Consider the following 19749-nt stretch of genomic DNA (forward strand, 5'->3'; position numbering starts at 1 on the left):
AAAAGTTCAATTTTGCATGTTCATACAAAAAAGTGTTTTTTCTAGGTGTCTTTGAAAAAAAATGTATACTAAAAATTAATTCGGTCGAAAAGAAAATGTATACTAAATTCTTAGAGTTGTATATAAACAACTTGGCTGTTTGCACATAAATAGAAATTTGTTTCAAGTTTCTTTTAAAAGAGTGGTAGTGGAAGTAGTTATAGTTGAGCTTTCACTTTTGATTCCTTCACTAGTGAGATGACCAAGTCCCACAGACTGCCAAGCAACCTATCAAAGGCCCAAGTTTTCTAGAAACTATGGAAACCAACAAATTGCAGATTAACTTGTGCAACCTGTATGATTGCACATAAACATGTGCAACCTGCTTGGTTGCACAAATACATATAATATAGAGCAATATTTAGAAGTTTTTGTAATATTATCAAGGATATGCGAACAAAAGGTACGTACACTTGTTTACTTCCTACAAGATAATTACAAAAGAAAACCGAACCAGACAAATAAGAAAAAGAAGGTTCTTTCTCCGATCTTGAATCAACTGGCTAATTGGATCTTTGTCGAGCAGTAGTGAACATAAAACACGTTGGCGGATGTGTATATACTCTGTTATTCATTCCCACTATATATATATATGCTCCTGTGGTTGCTTTTCTGGCTTCGAATTCGCAGCTGCTATATAACTTCTTCCGAATCTATAAATCAGGGTATTCTAAGAGTGTTTTTGGGAGCACTTATCCATGGGTTACCGGCAATTGCAAACCTCCATAGTGCAGTTACGTGCTCGGGCGATGCATACTCAATGCCAACACGTGGACCTATCAGTATCTTCTCTGGCTCAGGACCGTCCAGAACTTCTAAGTCACCTACCAAGCAACAAAAAACTAGGGATTTACTTTCTTTTTACCCAAAAACTAAGGATGCGTTTACTAGAACTACCGAACTTTCATGCTCAAAATAGAATTTGGTTCAACTAAAATCTCAAATCCATAAGCATCGAGCACCGACTAGTAAATCATAGGGAAAGCATATGTTAATTGTTACCAGGTGTATAAAGAGGATGTCCTGACCAATCTGTTGAAATTCCGAGCGCTTGACCAACCTAGCAAAATAATGTAAAGAAGTGTTAATGAAGGCATGACACTTATCGTTGAAACAGTATTTTTACCATTTAAATAGCGAATAATCTTGCCAACCACTCTCTTAGACTATGTAAACAATTTGCGTGAATACGATTGTACAAACTATCATGGAAAAAAATACAATCAATAATAAGTTAGCTCTGGCCTGTGTGCCTTATCTAACTCTGTAACTTGTTGCAAGAAAACACATTCACAAGCTTATGTCAATACTGAAGTACCGTCTTTTCGGTGCTAGTACCATCACAAAAAAGCAAGCAGATTCAAGATAACTATTTTGATTTACCTACTTTAGTTTCAAAAACATTATCATAAATTATGCTAATACAAGTGTGTATTTGTTCAGATACTTAATTACAAACATAATACTTCAATCCACACGCTTATACTAGTCAAAAGTATAAGTTATTGATGGTGTTCAATCCAACAATCTTACATTCTATCTACGAAATTAAAATACGGTTACCACTCAAAACAAAGAAATGAAGGGGGTGGGATTCTATTTGTACTGTATCTGAAATGAATTTTGAAAACAAGAAATGTTAACAAACTAACCTTCCCAGGTCCAGCAAGAAGTACAGGCTTCTCTGTCACCATACCACGACGTTGCTGAATAGTTTCTAGCCCTGTATTTTTCACATCAACATAAGAAAACAGAAGATAATCGAATTTATTACTTACTTCTATAATAAACCACTCCAATAATTCAGCTTCATAAGGAATGACAAAGATTTCGTGAATATATTTTGGTTACTACCGAAATAACAAGATTAGGAAAATATGCAGAATAATTATGCTATGATATCTCAATATTGGCAACCACGAACCACCTATCTTAATATTACTCTACAATGATAAGATGTGCGCTTTAGGAACTTCTAGATTAGTGAAGAAGAAAGAATAAAAAACTTTACCACTGACTGGAGCACAAGAACGTATCAAAACGGCAGCCCCAGCTCCTTCTTTGTCCGCAACAATATTAAGCATCGTATGAAGCCCGTAGCATAAATATACATATGCATGCCCTCCAGGTCCTAACTATGTCACACATTTTACCCAATTCAATCACAAAATGATAATTGTGGGAAAAAGAAAAACGAATTCCATATTACTCCATATATTTGACGACCATTTTTATCAAGCGAATTGGTGGTGTTTTTTTTTGTTTGTATGAATCTGATTCGTCTCACTCATCTGAATCAGAATCGTCTGACTCGATCATGCATTCTGAAATCCGATAAAGAATATTATTTCTAGAATTTAGAAAGTTCTTTTTTTGATTGAAAATTCGGAAAGTTAAGAGAGGGAAAAACGAATTACTCACATAAATGAGTGATTTTTTGCAGATATACCATGTTAAGTTATAAAATTGATAGGAAGGAGGGAGAATAATTAGGGCTTACAAGTGGAGCAGTTCTTGGTGTAATCCCAAACCGACCGTGACAAGCTGAATCATTCTGCCTATAAGCTTCTACCTGTCGTTAATTTAATCAAAATCTAGGGTTTGCTATAATATTTGAAGAACTACAGATACAATATACCAACTTCTCAAATCAAGGATATATTCATATTTACCTCTGTAATTTGAAGAACAACGTCATCTCTGCGGAGAAACTTGCCGAGAAGACGAGGAGCAAGATCTACAGCATCGATTTGAAAGAAATCTTGACTGAGAATAGGGTTTTGTTCAAAAGAGATGATTGGTAATGGAGATTTGGGGATTTGGGGTTTTGAAATCTTAACCCTAGTAGTAATTGAAGTGGATATAGAAGGCAAGATCATCATAGAAGTTGTTTCAGGATCATCTGTGCCGTTAAATTGAATTGATTTCTTCAGTTTAGTTGATCGTTTAAACCGTTGATTTTTCTTCATTTCATGATTCTTTTTTACCGCCCTAATTTAACGGTTAAACCCTAGGATACATATGGGAGGATGCTTTAGAATAGTTTCTCGTGTGAGCCTCCTCATGTGGTGTTCTTTTTTGAATTCTGAATCTGACTCGTCTGAACTAAATAGATAACCTGAGTCAGCTATTCAGGCTATTCCAACAAAACACCATTCTCAAATTTTACTCTAATCAATTCAAATTTCCGAGTCATTCCAAAAATTAATTTTTCTTACAAAAAACACAATAACTACCTAAGGACTAAGGTAGTATTTGCTTGCTTCTAATAATTAGAATGGAAGTGTATATGTTTATATATGACTTATTCCTCCATTCCAACACTACCCCCAAGATGTATCGTGATATAATCATGGCCTACACGACTAATATTTCATAGAAGACAAACAATTATATTGTACCCAAATGTCATTTTTTATTGATATTGTTAACTCCAACCATAGGAGATAATCCATCATATTTTATCCAAAAAGTCATACGTATTTTAGTTGATATTGTAAACTCCGCAAAGTAGACAAATGCAATTAAAAATGATAAATTACGTACAAGAAGTTAGGAGTTCTTACCTTTCAAGTGCACAACCCATTCATCAAATAAATCCCACATAAATTTAAAACGTATTGCAGGTCAAAGTTAGATCTTGACGCTGAAATATAAAAATATTAGAATAATTTTGTATCTCTGAGAAATAAATTCTCAAACATAAATAATCGACTTTCATATTTTCTGTTGGGTAGTCTACAAATGTGTGAAAGAATAAGATGTATAACTTATTTCCATTCCAATTTTGTACCCCAACTTATTAACATCAATTTTGTTGAGTTGTTAAACAAGAGTCCTTTTCCTTTTTCATAGTGTATTACTAATCACTACTATTAATGGTTTTGACTTCATTCAATTCGTACAATAATCCCTACCTTGAAATTGCAATCTTGTACTTGTCTACTTTGTCCTCACTACAACTATTAGCTCCTGTCTTTTATTCATTTTAGAATTCCACTTGTTCTGTGGGACACTTAATTTATTCTTGCAAGACTTTTTTGAAGAGGAGAATTTCACAACAAACCTCTCTCTCTCTCTCTCTCTCTCTCTCTCTCTCTCTCTCTCTCTCTCTCTCTCTCTCTCTCTCCTAACAACTACTCATCTAAATGTCAATGGGTATCAATCACTATTCCAACAATCCAAACTAAAAACTCAATTTCCATTAACAAACTCATAAACCCAAGTTGTTAATTTCAGTTCTCATAAAAAAAACAGAGATATGTCTCATATGATTCATTTCTTCTGCTTTTTGCTACTAAATCTCTTGGTTGGTGATTTTGTTGTTCAAGTGGGTAGTTTGAACTTCAACTATTCAACCTTCCCCAAATCAGTCATACCAAATTTCACATATACAGAGCATTCACAAATAGTTGAAAATGCTCTTCAAATAACAACTGATGCAAACGGTGCTAATATGTCGAATTTGTCCGGCCGTGTTTGCTTTAAAGAAAAACTAAAGCTATGGAGATGGGAAAACAACACCAAGGATGTAGCTTCCTTCAATACAAAATTCACAATGAACATTAAAGCCATGACTCAACCTGGAGGAGAAGGACTTGCTTTCATTCTAACACAAGATTCATCTGTTCCTAATAACAGTGAAGGCCACTGGCTTGGTATAGTAAATTCAACTACAAATGGGTCTTCTCCAATAGTTGCTATAGAATTTGATACTAGGAAAAGTTATATGGAGGATATTGATAGTAACCACCTTGGTTTGAATGTGAATAGTATCAACTCAATAGTTCAATACCCACTAAGTAGCTATGGAGTTGAGAATATTTCATCTGGGTCCGATGTGGTCGTTAATATTCAATACGATGGGAAGAAAAAGAAGGTTGATATCTTTGTTTTTATGATCAATAACAAAACTTATAATCCGAGCATTCGTCTACCCATTTCAATACCTATTGATCTTTCTAGTTCCCTCCCGGAGGATGTTTATGTAGGTTTTTCTGCTTCTACAAGTAGTTTTATTGAGCTTAATTGTGTGAAGTCATGGAGTTTTGTTTCTACGGATATGGAAAGTGGAAGTTCAACGAATAACGGAAGTTCAATGAATAATGGAAGTTCAAAGGAGAACGGTAAAGTATGGCTATGGATAACGATAGCGATAGTGATTCTATTTCTTTTGAGTGGGTTCATAGGTTATTTATATTGGAAGAAGAGACAGGCAGAAAATATAAATTCACGTCCGGATCCTTACATAGTTGACAGGATAAGTAGTACAACATCCCACCACAACTTTTCGCTAAAAGAACTTAAATCGGCAACCAACGATTTTAGTAGCACAAACAAGCTTGGAAAGGGAGGGTTCGGGACAGTCTATAAAGGATTCTTGAAGGACATAAACACCGAGGTTGCTATAAAACGAGTATCAAAGGACTCGCGTCAAGGAAAAAGGGAATTTATAGCGGAAGTTACAACAATTAGTCATCTCGAACACAAGAATCTCGTAAAATTACTTGGATGGTGCTATGAAAGCAATGAACTCCTTCTAGTATACAAGTTAATGCCTAATGGAAGCTTAGATAAGTTCATATTTCCCAATGAGTGCAAGGATAAGATCACACCTAATATTGGTTTGATACTAAGTTGGGAGAAAAGACATAATATAATTTGTGGAGTAGCTTCTGCACTAGAATATCTTCATGATGGGTGTGAAGAGAGAGTGTTACATCGAGACGTAAAAGCAAGCAATGTTATGTTGGATTCAGAGTTTAACGCTCGGTTAGGGGACTTTGGATTGGCTCGAACTTTACAAAATAATGGGAAGACTCATCATTCGACTAAAGAAATTGCTGGTACACCAGGGTATATGGCTCCAGAATGTTTCCATACTGGTAGGGCAAGTATTGAGACAGATGTTTATGGGTTTGGTATATTTGTACTTGAAGTTGTTTGTGGAAGAAGGCCTGGTAACAATATACAGAATGATTACTATATCGAAAGCACTATTGTCGAATGGGTGTGGGGTTTGTATGGTAAAGAGAGGATAGGTGAAGTGATAGATCCTCGGTTGGAAGACAAGTTCGACAAGGATCAGATGGAAAGGGTGCTTAAGTTGGGTTTGGGTTGTTGTCATCCGAACCCAACCGAAAGACCTTCTATGAGAGTGGCGTTGCAAGTACTTAGTGGTGAAACGGATCCTCCGCTCTTGCCTAATGAGAAGCCCGCTTTTGTGTGGCCGGTCATGTCTTTCTCACACGAAGATTCGACTATTTCTTTCGGTGGAGGGAGACTATCTCAAAGTACGGATATTAGTGGTAGATAACGACAAATCATATCTAAATCAAGAAGAAGACTAATCCAAGCTTTGAAATGTCTGTAATTTGTGCCCTTGACCTAGAAAGATTCTCAAAAAAGTAAATTTATATTTTAGCATAAACTCTATATTTTAAGCGATTGTAAACTGTCTAAAGAATGATATTAATTTTTCTTTTTGAGTTATATAAGTAATTTGTAACAAAAATATTGGTATTCATGATCCTATAAAATAATGGGGTAGATAATACAACTCTTATCTATGTAAGAGAAGGATCAATTGATGTAATATTTGTCCCACTCAGTTGATCTCTTCCCTAAAGAGAGGGTCATTGTAAAAGGAGATCAATGTTAGTACCCACGTTATCTATAAAGCCTCCATTTTTTTTTTCCACCCATTCTCAAATCAAATGAGTACAGAGTTTTGTTCCTCGATGGGACTCCAAAAACTCACTCAAAAGGCCTTTAGATTTACTAAATTTGAGGTTGCATCTATAGTTTAAGTTAGCGACATTCTCCCAAACGATTGGAGACTATTATAGTCAACCTTGTTTAAGACTTAACTTTTATTGTGGACGGCCAATTTAGACTAGTATGAATTATTATTTTTGTGACGCATTAGCTTGACGAGAGTGCCCTTGTCCTTCACGGTGAAGTTAACTTATACTGACGGAATAAACCATAAATTCTTAAAAAAATTCTTTCATTATAGTGATACGTTTCAATATTTGTAAAACGTTTCAAATGTGTAAAAACCTTTGACGGTCCTACCTTATAAGGGACCCAAAATCACATAAACTATGATTCCTAGATCGACATGTGACTTTGGATTCCGACGATTTTATAAAGGACAACGTTTCTCTCCTGTGAAAATAATCCTCAATCGGAGAAAAATAGTCTCTTAATCGTAATATAATGTTTAGGTCATCCCACTGAGGTGACCACAAAAACTTAACAAGAGAATGTCAAGTTATGACCATGAAGACCAAGTAAGGTGGGGTTGTCCAATTCTGGTGGCGGTTGAAAAGGAAGGAGTAGGGCTCACGATCCACATCCTGTGTGGGACATCAAAACGACATCCCGACATGATCTCCCTCCTTATTGGAAATTTTAAAATCACCAGAATCTAACATAATAAACGGTTGGATTTTCAAACTAAAATTGTGGGTCTGATTTCTAAAACGAAATTCAATTTGGTCCAGTAATCAGTCTCTTATAAGAACAAGAATAGGACAACCCATCTTCTTCTCTTCTTTTACAAAGAGATAGAGAGAGAGATAAGTAAACCAAAAAACCCATTCATTATAGGTAGAGAGAGAAGAGAAGGTTTGGCATCTTACTAATCCGAAATCTACCCAAACAAGCTCTAAAGGTACCTAATTTCATTTGTTTCTGTCCTTTATTTGGTTGGGGTTTGGATTTATTTGATCTAATTTCATTTCTTTGTAAAAGATCCTTTGATTTGCTAGCTTCATAGTATCTCATTTTTCTTTATATTATTTTAGATAAGTTTTGTTGGAAAATGTGGTTCTATTTCAACCAATTTGCAGAAAATTATTATGATGGCTTTTAATTGATTTTACTTCTAGACTTGTTCAATGAAAACATTTGAAAAAGAACCCTTGAGTTAGGGTTATTAGCTATTGTTTATGGGTTTCCTTCCACATTTTGGATGATCTCTATTGAGATATGAGACAAATGGAGAAGAAGAGATCTGACGATCAAGATGAGTTCAAGATATTGGAAGATATATTTAACAATTTACGTGTTTTATTAATAGTCACCACAATCGTGGGTTCAATTCATAATTAACAATTTGAACTAGTATATAATTCTCCTTCAAATCATTATAAGTGTGAAGAATAACATTTTCTCATAAAAGAGGGATATTTTGTCTTCATTAGTTATTTGATTGTTGAAGCTTGGAATTGATTTTCACATGTTTTCAGCAAGCAGTAGAAGATGGCAGACGCTGAAGATATTCAGCCACTCGTCTGTGACAACGGAACGGGAATGGTCAAGGTAAAATACTTTAAGTTCTTGAATCGAGATCCCTTCTATTAGACCAACAATAACACTGTGGTGTGTCTGGATCTGACTCGGATGACTATGAATTGTCGGACTCAAATGCACCCAAAATCAGCCCAAATAAACATTAAGACGAGTCACACAAAGACAAACAATTTGAAATCTGACTCAAGTCAATTCAGACCTCAAGTCGGATTCAGATCTACCTTGGAGAAAAAAAAATACTACCTTTTTCTGTTGTTGCTTAACTCTTCTCCGTTATAATCTTTTTGAGTTGTTCTTTGGTTATGTTAGGCTGGTTTTGCTGGAGATGATGCTCCGAGAGCTGTTTTCCCTAGCATTGTAGGTCGTCCTCGTCACACTGGTGTGATGGTTGGTATGGGTCAGAAAGATGCCTATGTTGGAGACGAGGCTCAATCCAAGCGTGGTATTTTAACCTTGAAATACCCGATCGAGCACGGTATAGTGAGCAATTGGGATGACATGGAGAAGATCTGGCATCACACTTTCTATAATGAGCTTCGTGTAGCTCCCGAAGAACACCCAGTTCTCCTTACTGAGGCACCTCTTAACCCTAAGGCTAACCGTGAGAAAATGACCCAGATCATGTTCGAGACCTTCAATGCTCCTGCTATGTATGTTGCTATTCAGGCTGTTCTTTCCCTCTACGCCAGTGGTCGAACAACTGGTAACCAACTCTGTTACATATATCTTGATTTTCAACTAGATTTTTGACCAAAATTCGTTAATTTTCTCATGTTTAGAACACGATGTGATTGGGTAGTTCATATAGTAAGGGTTTTTCGTGTTTATGTCGTATAAATCCTATGATTTTACATGATTGTTGTGTAGGTATTGTTCTTGATTCTGGGGATGGTGTTAGCCACACGGTTCCCATTTACGAAGGATATGCTCTCCCTCATGCCATCCTCCGTCTTGACCTTGCCGGGCGTGATCTTACAGACGCTCTAATGAAAATTTTGACCGAACGTGGTTACTCTTTCACCACTACAGCCGAGCGAGAAATTGTGAGAGACATGAAGGAGAAGTTGGCGTACATTGCTCTTGACTACGAGCAGGAATTAGAGACGTCCAAGACAAGCTCGTCAGTGGAGAAGAGCTATGAGCTACCTGATGGGCAGGTGATCACAATAGGAGCAGAGCGTTTCCGTTGCCCAGAGGTTCTGTTCCAGCCATCCATGATTGGGATGGAAGCTGCTGGTATTCATGAGACCACTTATAACTCCATCATGAAATGTGACGTCGATATCAGAAAGGATCTGTACGGAAATATTGTACTTAGTGGTGGTACTACTATGTTCCCCGGAATTGCCGACAGAATGAGCAAGGAGATTACAGCATTAGCTCCAAGCAGCATGAAGATCAAGGTCGTTGCTCCTCCGGAGAGGAAGTACAGTGTGTGGATTGGAGGATCCATCTTGGCATCCCTCAGTACTTTCCAGCAGGTAATTTTTCTTCTTTCAGCATTGTTATCATATATATGTGTGTGTGGATTTGTCTATGATTTCGAGAATGTGGGTTGTCATCCTGTTGCCCGTGACTTAAAATCGTCAAAGTCAAATGGTGGAACTCGATTGTTTGAGTCGCCTCCCATAAGATATACTGAACAATGATGAACAAAATTCGCACTTATTCAGATCACACAGCACACAGAGCCATTGTGAAATATTGAGTATTTTGACTATAGTTGTGTTAACCGAAGAAATTTGTGAATGTGAGTGCAGATGTGGATTGCAAAGGCGGAATATGACGAGTCTGGGCCGTCCATTGTTCATCGAAAATGCTTCTAATTCTTGTTTTTTTGGTGTGTTGATTATAAATAGAAGGCTGGTGTTGTGAATGAAGAGAGATCTTTCTTTCCTACCCAAATAACTTTCTTTTTGCTCTATGTTTCTCTGAGTCTCAGTATAACTCACTTGGAGGGGTTTACTGAGGTGTTGTTACCTGTCAAGAATATAAAATTTTCATTTATTTTCATCAATTAGATGTTGTGTATTTACTAATTCATTAAATAATATGGTTTGTTTTGGATTGGATTGGATTGAATCTCAATGGGGTCTTGGCTATAAAGCAATTCTACTTCATCAAAATCAATTTGATTAGTTTTATTTGTACTTTCTTTATTAAGATTTAGCCAACCACAATAAGAGTATTTAACCTTGGTTGTTTAGAGTGATTGTTAACTATACAAGTTCTTATATGGATTGAAACATGCTCTGAGATCCGGTATGGGAAGCTAGCTTGGTGAGGCTTGGTAGAACCTGGGTTTTATAAGTCTTTCTAAGATTCGTATTTGTTCTAGTATACGTTGACGAAATTTTAGTTACGTTGACCCATCAATATAAAATTATGTTAGTCCTTACTCTTTTATTTTGTTGAAATAGTCCTTACTGTTAAGTAATTCTTTTCCTATCTTTGACATGAAGGAATCCTAAATTCACATATAACTGTTGAATAATCTTTAATTTTCTTATGACTACCTACTCTATATGATAGTCCCGCATATGTCGCGAGAGAGCCCAGAACCTAAATTATAAGTGTACACTTAAAGTCCACTGTCCTTTGGTGCAGTGGTTGGACACTCCCTCTTAAATCAATGAGAACGTGAGATCGAATCTCAGTGGAAACAATTTGCTATCAAGATTTATCTCATGTAATTTATACAATAAATGATGTAAAGGTGAAAGTAGACGGACTTTCAGACCCCACATAGAATGACCTCAAAAGTATTCGTATGGCTTTTAGGGCCCAAGATGTCTTAATTGGCGGTTATAGTGTTTATCCAAATTCATGATGTATCAATGTCATTGAGATGGAATGATCTTGGAGTTCAATCTTCAACAAAAAAAATGTGCACTTAAATTTAGTATGCAACGAGGTCATTTGGAATGGCTCGTGAAGCCTTCTCCAAGAACAAATCCTCCTAACTATTGGACTTAGACGTTAGTGTCTAAAAAGGGGACAATATCACTAACTACTAAAACATGAGCGTGACAAATGGCATTAAAGTCGATTATGGCTGCCGCATCTTTTGGATGGGCCCGTGGAACCTTCCACGAGAACAACGCCACATACCTATTAGGCTTGGGCCTAGGCATCTAAAGCGGAGGTGTCCCGGTTAGTTTCTCTACTTGGATCCTCATTATATAATCTTGTTCGAACCCACTTAAAAGAGGAGGCTATAATTCCTTAACAAGTTCGGAAGGAAATCAATAACAAAATGCAGAAATCATAACAAAGAAAACTACATCCACTATTCAAATTTAAATTAGAATAAGATGTCAAATATTACATTTTTTGTCACATGTCATTTCCCTCACAAAAAAGCTAACATAATATAGCAATCACAACACCTCTCACTAAATACACATACAGATTAGCTGTGTCAGTAAATTAAGCTCACTAAATTAGGCATACAAATAATATTAGATTCATTATAATCCGGTGTTTGGGTTGTTCCCGGCAAGAATGAGAGAAATCTCCAACCCTCTACTGAATGCTTGGTTGAACATTAGCCGTGTCTGGAACGTCGACACAAATGGGAACCATGAAAAGATGGCAATTGGAACAAAAATAATCATCCCCATCCCGGCATCATACAGACGAGCAATTGAGCGTATTGATTTCCAAAATCCAATCTTCTTCATCACTGGTTTCCAGGCTGCAGCTATCTGAAATTTGTATCACACTGAAAGTTTAGCCATGAATGAATGAATATTTTACTTAGATCCAGTATTTATGTATATCCATGGAGCAGCAAACTACCACCTCTGGTGTTACAGATTAAATGTCTACCCGTACAAGTGAAAAAAAAGCCTTCATCAAAAAAAAAAAAGTGAAAAAAAGATTTTCAACAAAAAAAAAAGATGTAAAGAGAAACTCACGGAAATAATACCCCACCCAGTGGGTATAAATGCCAGGATGCTGGCGAAGACGTCTGGAAGGGTTAGATCGGTTAAAATCACTGCAACCGTTAAACCAGCCATGGCTATCACAAATGATACCCCTTGTATAAACCGCAACACCAGTTGGAAATTGACAGATATCTTCTGGCTAAAGGTAAAAACCTGTAAAAGCCCAATCACATAGGGGATGATAAGACTGATGTATCCGTATTAAAGCCATCTTTTATACCCCTCCCTCCCCCCCACCCCCACCCCCACCCCAAAATATTAGAAGAAGAAAAACAGAAAGTTCGGTTTACCTTGAAAAGTAGTACAAGTACAGCGAGTACCGCCCACGATAGACCGTAGACCTATAAAATAATACAAACTGAGTAAACACAAATATCACGGTTGCATCTTTCCTCAAGCCCACATGTTAACTTATTCCTATGAAAAACTAAATAAATATTTTAACAATTAAGCAAGACAAGTTTCAAATCCTAATATCACAGTTTACACTATCAGAGATTGTTTAAAGGCTTAAATAATGTTTCTCTTATTTTATCCAAAATCAGGTAAAGAGATCAAAGCGCAAAAATGATAAAATGGTTGCAAGAATTTCTAAGTGCAGGATTTTCTGGTGGACTACCTGGAGTAAATTGTTTGTAATCCTGACATGTTAGAAGTTTAAGAATGAAATCCCGTGGTTCTTTTGTATTTGAATACCACAGTTCCACCAATGTTAACATGCTTATGTCATCTCACATCAAGGTTTTGAGAAATGAAAAATCAACATGTGAAAGCAATAGATAGAAATTTGAACCAGCTTTCGGGAGACAAGTGTCATATCCTCTATTAAGGATTCAAGATTAAGGGCACCGTAAGGAAACTTGAAGCAATTCTTAAAGACAAAGCAAAGAAGTAGCACATATATACCGTCAAAGAAGTACTATCCCCTGACACCTTCAGCTTGTAAACAATGCCATACTGAAATATAAAGAATCTCAAGCTCAGAATAGTCTCCATTATCCTGGATCTTATTGACCGTATATGTGCCTGCAAATGTTACGTATTGCTGTTATTGAACAAATGGAGATAACACCAAATCAAGTGACAAAGTAGCATAGGAGAAATCCAACTAGTTAACTTATGACGCCAACCAATGTGACACAAGTTTGTAGATATAAAAAATATTAGTCGTGTAGTGTATTAGACATTATACAGAAGTACATATTTTATGGACTTCTTTGGTTCAGACGTTCAGTATCCAAACTAATAAACCAATCCAACGAAGTATGCTCTGTTTTGGTAATTGAACAAAACCATGAGCAGTTGGTTTGGTTGAATTTTTTTTATTAACCTAAAATTTTGAATTGGTCAGCGGATGACCACAAAGTACAGGATACCAAACAAATGCACACCATTACATGCAAGGATGAAAAAACAGAAGGAATACCAGTTCATCATCCCACCAAGCTTCCCAGCTCTCCTCACCCTTAACTCCAATACCACCTCGGTAAAGGAGCCAATTTGTCCATTCTTTGAAATCTTCCACCGTCCTGGAAGAAAAAAGGGCACAATTAGCGTTCCAGAAGGCTACAATAGTTAACTACTAGGGCTCAAAGTGAAAAATGCTTACTTTTGCCACTCGAAACCAGATGGGTTGAAGACATAAGGAGCAAAAAGCCAAGAAAGGGCCATGAACCAACTGCTAACAGTAAGAAGAATATAGGATATTGCACCGCCTTCACTGTATCCGTATGCTGCGTATACCACAAGCAAAAGTGCAACCTCTAATCTGCAATATTTCAGACAAGAAAAAGAATTAAAGAAAATTCTAATTTGATGGTATCATTAAGATTAAAGAACCAGATTACAAACCCTTTAACAAAATGACTTCGGGAGTAAAGCCTGTAATTTTCTGAAAATTTTATATGCCGTACCACAAACCCCCTACCAGTTGCTTGATACTGTTTAACAGATAAAACCCGAATTAGTAATTTATCTTCTACTCTTCTGAAAGAAAAATATTTCACAAGAATAAAAGTAAAAACATACCCTTGCACCGCCATGGAGAATAGTTCGACCAAAATAATGAGTCCTTGTGCCGAGAGAAAAGGTAAAGAAGACAGAACAAAGTTGAAGTTGCATTGTGATAAAATTGACGACTGCCTGTAGGAAGCATCAGTTAACATATAAGATGCAAGGGCAGGTCATATCAACATTGAGAATATCAAAAATTGAGTATGCAAGACCGACTCATTTATTAATGCAGGTGCATAGAGTGAAAATGGGTAGACTACTACACGTCTACACGAGTATCAAAACTTCAGGAAATCACTAGATATACTTGGTTAGTGCTCCTGAATATGCTGCCAAATGTTTCAAACAGAAAAACAGAAAACAAACCAAGCACACAACAAACTAGTCTCACAATAAATTCTTTCACTCAAACAATCGCACAAACTATAAATGTTCTATTGTTCTTCTATCAAATCAAAGAGAATAGAAGTAGAAGAAAAAAAGATTCATAGAACTAGAAACCATACGATATGTTTGTCAGTGAGAGGTAGCATCTAATCAAAGACAGGCAAAGGACTTGAGTTATAGTGTCCTAGAATTTAGATTACCCTTAAAAATCCTTGCTCCAAAATGAATCCCAAAATCATCGGGACAGCAGTAAAGATACCAATTTGGAAAAGGAACTGTGTGTTGAGAGCAGCAGTCAAGGCCGTGTTTTGCAATACATCAGCTTTGTCTCTAATAGATTCACCAACTCCAGATAGTGCCTGGAACAAACATCTCAATTAGCTAGGATGTCATACTGGGGGAAGAAGCTCGATAGTGAAACAAATTATAAATATGTATTATACAATTCCTGTCCAATTAGACAGAAGAAAAGAAATGAAAGAACTTAGACTTCACTAAAATCGTTGTCTATCGTCAACTGAAACCTGTTAATATCAAATATTGCAGTTAAAAGCTAGAAACCCTCAATGGAAATGTGAAATTCCAACTCACCAAATATATCTTTCCATAAAGAAATGCGTATACTGTCAGCACCGTGAGCTGCATAAACATGAAATCAGTCAATCAGTGGTCTACAGGCTTTTAATATCATATGATTACATATCACTGCAGAGAAATTGAAACCGAACTCATTCCTTGTTCTCAACTGCACATCATATGATTATGAGAACTAGTAGATAACATGGGCATTAACAAGATCCAACTATCTATAACAAATGAACTACAGAAAACTTGAAAGTTAAGCAAGTATCACAACTGAGCAGATTGGCGCACATGTGCATACTCCACTCCTAGACTTTCAGTTGACAACTACTTCATGAAGAGTTAATAAAATATTAATAATCTTTATGAAAGTCAATACTGCTCTTCTAACTGCAGTTACAGAACATACATCTAACATAAAACAGTGTTGAAACTTCACTGAAAACATAAGAACTCCGGGTAAAAACAAAAGCACAATTATGAAAGCAGAAATCGACTTTTCTATGCTAATTGTGTAGCAGAATATATTATCGAAAAGTAGTATCATACCATAGTACAGAAATAGAAACCAACTGTAGTGTAATAGAATGACAGCATGCGGAAGAAATCAAAGAGTTGCCCAAGTCTGTAAATATCCCTACTAAGAACTTGTTCACCATTACCGCCAGCTACCTTCCCCTCAAACAATGCAATCTGATTCAGTCCAACATCTCGACCTTTTCCAACCTGTATAAAGATGATATAAGCAAATCTGGTCAGTACAACCACGTTCAAAAATATTCTTCAAATAAGCTCTCTAATACGCTTATCTCCAATAATACCTGAATGTATTCATGATGAGTTATGTTGCCTTGACGCAGAGTTGAATTGAAGCCTGCATAAAAAGATTAAGTCGAAGATAATGTGATGTATGCCAAATTGAAGTTTTGTTCTTTAAAATTTCTTAGAAAATAGTAAAGAGGAAGCAATTGTGCAAGATTACTCGCATCACATAATCCACTAGCTCAACTGTTAATATTAGTAGTTAGGTTTCGCTACGACTGTGTAGTCATAAAGCATATACTCCGGCATCTAGCTACATGTTACAACTGAACATACTATACATTATGTGATGAAACACACGTAGAAGCAGATACGGAGGTTTACACATGATGATTTATCTAGTTTTCCAACTAGAACCAGGATGGAATTCAACAAATTAAATGGATATACAAATCACTACAAAATTGTAATTCAAACTCTTTTCTGAACAGATAATCTCTAAAAGCTGTGGTCGGATGTCTCCCTTTCATGTCTATACCCTAATTCACATCACGAAATTACAAAAGGTACTTCCACAGGGTAACTGTAGATAAGTTAAGGATATGTATTCAGATGAACTTACCAGCATATATATCTTCACTAATGTTAATAACGCGTGAAGCCTTGCTGATACCACCTCTTGTTATGTGGAAAATCCTATCAAAGACATCCGGATGACCATAATGCATGCGGACCCTGTATTTTGGGAGTCAATACATATCAGACCATGTCGAAACCTTACTTGAGATTGTTACAGGGAAAGAACGGAACTGGCAGACTTACTTCAGAGGACTTGCTAAAACACGCTGACCTAAAGTCACAAAACTTGTCTCTTGGTTCGACATAAATGACGCTAAAGAAGATACACTGCAATTAATACAGAGAAGATACTTTATATAACAACAAAAAGCCATTAAAAAAGTAAAACTACAAAAACAAACATTACTATTGGATAGCAATACTAATAGAAATAAGAAAGATGCATAAAGAGGTTCAAATATTCACAAACAGAACTGCAGATAAAGAGTTGACCTTCCCGTGAAGACATGTTCCCGAACACCAAGAATTGTTGCAGGACGAATGCCATGATCACAATTGAACTCCTCAAGCAGATTTCTCATCTTCAAAGCTTCCTCAAAGTAATTATCCTATAAAACGGAAATTCAGATGAAAAAGGGTTCATACTACAATGTGAAAATGAGACACTGCATCTAACTACCAACACAACAATATAGTCATATCACAAGCACCTCTTGTTAACTTACATTTTTCAAGGACCAACAGATAATTCACGCATATAATTCCAAGCAAATATACATACCCTCAACCATATGTTAGTTATACAGGCAACAGAAGATGAAGAGATTTGAGCAGATGATGGTGTCTTGGATTTTGCAAAGTGATATTTATGAACAATGTCTACACTATGGTAAGTAGAATTTTAATCTCACACTATAAGTGTTCTATCGCAATGATAACCCAAAACTCTTTCATGACAACTGTAGTATGTGAAGGAGACTTAGTAAAATGAACGATGAACCTGACAGCTATTAACAGGGTTTGATCTGATATATTACACTAATAAGCGTAATCAGGAATACTTTCACGCTGCATGAAAGCTAGTTTCCGTTAGATGAATGCTTGACTTAAAAAAATGATTTGACCGAGAAAGCTAGTTTTACTTTTTTATAAGTTGTGGCACTGTTTTTCACGAAGGATTTAAAATTCTAAAAGTAACTTTCTTGGTTATAGGAATGCTCAGTTCAAATAGCTCCTCCACCAACGGAGATTCAAAAAACAAAAATTTAAATACAAATGGAAGATGTCCAAAGAGCTCAATAATGGATCTCTTGCTCAAATCCACGTAAGTCGTGGCAGTTGGTTTTCATTTTCAAAATTGTTGAAGGAACCCACTTGATAATTAAAAGTCAACTCCGTCGAGAAAAACTTGCAGATACAATATCAGATTTTTTATTTTCCCATAATATATCGTCCATAGCCAAAATTATAGTTCCCTATAGTGTTTCCCGAGGAATAAAAGAGTTCATTTGCAGAACAAAACACTGTAATAGTTTCACCTGATTCATATCAATTGTCTGAACTGCGTTTCCCCGAGTAAAAACGATGGCATGGTTCTGATTTTCCGGCTTTCCTTCACCAAGTTTTGGATTTCCCGGCAATTTTATAGAGTAAATTTCCTACAAAAAAGAAGAACCATTTGTTATGATGAATAATAAGCTTCACAAATTCAAGCTGAAAAATCAAGCAATTCAAAGTAGATGTAAACCTTATCTTTTCCCTGGTCATCTGCCTTCACAAGTTTTGAGTAGAACTCTGTGTGAACTCTATCCCCCTTTAGAGTCTCAACAACATCAATAAAAGCAACTCTAAGGGCCTCGTGCCTAATAGCCAAAGTAACAAGAAAAAAACTTGAGATAAATAACTAGCAATTGATAGTGCTCCACCAACAAAACACAAGATTGAAATGAATGCATGATTATAGCTCAAGAATTCGTCAAGGATTTTCAGACCGTTGCATTAATAAGGCAATGTCTGCAGCCTCAGGTTTTTGTTCCTCTTTTTGTTTCCCATAAATTTGACAAGTAACAACATAGGTGAACTTCAGATCTGCCTGAGCACGAGCTTCAGGTGACAACTCAAAATCTTGAGTATCAACGGTGTCAATACCAGAAAGTGGAGCTTCTACATCTGTTCATTTCAAGCACTAATTTAGCATCTCACCCATACACTAGTCCAATAAATAAAAGGAAAGGAGAGTTAGCAACCTGCAGAAGCATTCCTTTCCAAATAGCTCTGTAGCATTAAGGCCTTCCTGTAGTACATCATTCCACGGACTGCATCAAGTAATAAGTTAGAAGTATCAAAATATGCAATATGACTGAAAAGTTTCCAAACTACACATCATGCACGTAGCACCATACACCTAAAGGTTATATCTTAACAAATGAAAATAACTGCCATTTTCAATTTGACCTGGACACAGTCAAATATCAACACCAATCTGAGCGCAGCAGACGAGGAGACAAGAAAAGCCAAAATAGGGACAGACATAACATATATAAATTGTTTCAAACTCTCAGTTGTTAGGCCCTCAAATTACTTAAACAATTTTTGACGTATGGATCAACCATTATAACATTATACATCACAACTAATCTAAGCCTAAGTGCTATTCTTTGGTCCTACATGAGTTTGGTCAAATAGAGACAAGATTAGCATGTAAAATCTCAAATTTTGTCCAATGAAGTTACCACTATTTCTAACAAACGCATTTCAAGTAGCCAAGTTAGATCCCATCTCGGACAAAAATCTAAAAAAAAAGCATCCATATTACGAATTTTATTCATGTATTTGAATAGAAATTCTAAACCTAGACATTATCGCCCTTATCCAAGTGTTCTAAATCGAAGTGCCAACTAACAAAGACAATCTTAGTACAAATCATCAAACTGAATAATGGTATTCAAAATGGGTATCGTAGTTTCATTACTAACCGCTGAATTAAATTTTTGACTGGCTAATATTCAAATGAAAGAACCTTCTTAACAGATGATGCATGCTTTGATGATTAGGAATAGAAACCCAACAAATAGAGCTTGAATATTTATATTACGAAAAAAGATATTCTACCTCAAGT

The 19749-nt window shown here is 36.0% G+C and overlaps 4 protein-coding genes across 4 annotated transcripts in view; 2 read left to right on the plus strand and 2 right to left on the minus strand.

The window, feature by feature from the left end:
- Window positions 1-399: 399 nt before the first annotated feature.
- On the minus strand, window positions 400-3305 carry LOC147545376 (DNA-3-methyladenine glycosylase (MAG)). Its single transcript, XM_086673942.1, has 6 exons — window positions 2712-3305; window positions 2540-2611; window positions 2051-2174; window positions 1692-1762; window positions 1042-1099; window positions 400-863 (listed from the first exon to the last, which is right to left on the minus strand). The coding sequence occupies exons 1-6, from the start codon at window positions 3006-3008 to the stop codon at window positions 700-702; spliced, it is 786 nt and encodes a 261-aa protein (XP_086530068.1). The 5' UTR covers window positions 3009-3305; the 3' UTR covers window positions 400-699.
- An 846-nt stretch (window positions 3306-4151) lies between these two features.
- On the plus strand, window positions 4152-6604 carry LOC147545377 (Concanavalin A-like lectin protein kinase family protein). The gene has a single exon (XM_086637427.1). It carries the CDS (start codon window positions 4301-4303, stop codon window positions 6353-6355), a length of 2055 nt encoding a protein of 684 aa, XP_086493553.1. The 5' UTR covers window positions 4152-4300; the 3' UTR covers window positions 6356-6604.
- A 707-nt stretch (window positions 6605-7311) lies between these two features.
- LOC147545378 (actin) lies at window positions 7312-10425 on the plus strand. The gene is made up of 5 exons (XM_086634875.1): window positions 7312-7717; window positions 8295-8367; window positions 8668-9061; window positions 9226-9839; window positions 10119-10425. The coding sequence occupies exons 2-5, from the start codon at window positions 8308-8310 to the stop codon at window positions 10182-10184; spliced, it is 1134 nt and encodes a 377-aa protein (XP_086491001.1). The 5' UTR covers window positions 7312-7717; window positions 8295-8307; the 3' UTR covers window positions 10185-10425.
- Window positions 10426-11623: 1198 nt separating this feature from the next.
- The window catches only part of GSL10 (glucan synthase-like 10), a 35033-nt gene continuing 26907 nt past the window's right edge, over window positions 11624-19749 (minus strand). The window contains exons 34-52 of the mRNA XM_086673943.1: window positions 18878-18946; window positions 18623-18800; window positions 18379-18493; window positions 18170-18289; window positions 17124-17239; window positions 16875-16958; window positions 16675-16787; window positions 16112-16164; window positions 15840-16016; window positions 15300-15347; window positions 14909-15067; window positions 14337-14450; window positions 14160-14248; window positions 13918-14076; window positions 13735-13837; window positions 13215-13334; window positions 12599-12649; window positions 12279-12461; window positions 11624-12065 (exon numbers count right to left, since the gene is read on the minus strand). Coding sequence (XP_086530069.1) covers window positions 11829-12065; window positions 12279-12461; window positions 12599-12649; window positions 13215-13334; window positions 13735-13837; window positions 13918-14076; window positions 14160-14248; window positions 14337-14450; window positions 14909-15067; window positions 15300-15347; window positions 15840-16016; window positions 16112-16164; window positions 16675-16787; window positions 16875-16958; window positions 17124-17239; window positions 18170-18289; window positions 18379-18493; window positions 18623-18800; window positions 18878-18946 — 2288 coding nt within the window. The 3' untranslated portion in view covers window positions 11624-11828. The remainder of the gene's footprint in view (window positions 12066-12278; window positions 12462-12598; window positions 12650-13214; window positions 13335-13734; window positions 13838-13917; window positions 14077-14159; window positions 14249-14336; window positions 14451-14908; window positions 15068-15299; window positions 15348-15839; window positions 16017-16111; window positions 16165-16674; window positions 16788-16874; window positions 16959-17123; window positions 17240-18169; window positions 18290-18378; window positions 18494-18622; window positions 18801-18877; window positions 18947-19749) is intronic.

Source organism: Eschscholzia californica, unplaced genomic scaffold (assembly GCF_041429995.1).
Source record: "Eschscholzia californica isolate CP2 unplaced genomic scaffold, dmEscCali1.0.p SCAF_4, whole genome shotgun sequence".
In the NCBI taxonomy this organism is placed as follows: Eukaryota; Viridiplantae; Streptophyta; class Magnoliopsida; order Ranunculales; family Papaveraceae; genus Eschscholzia; species Eschscholzia californica.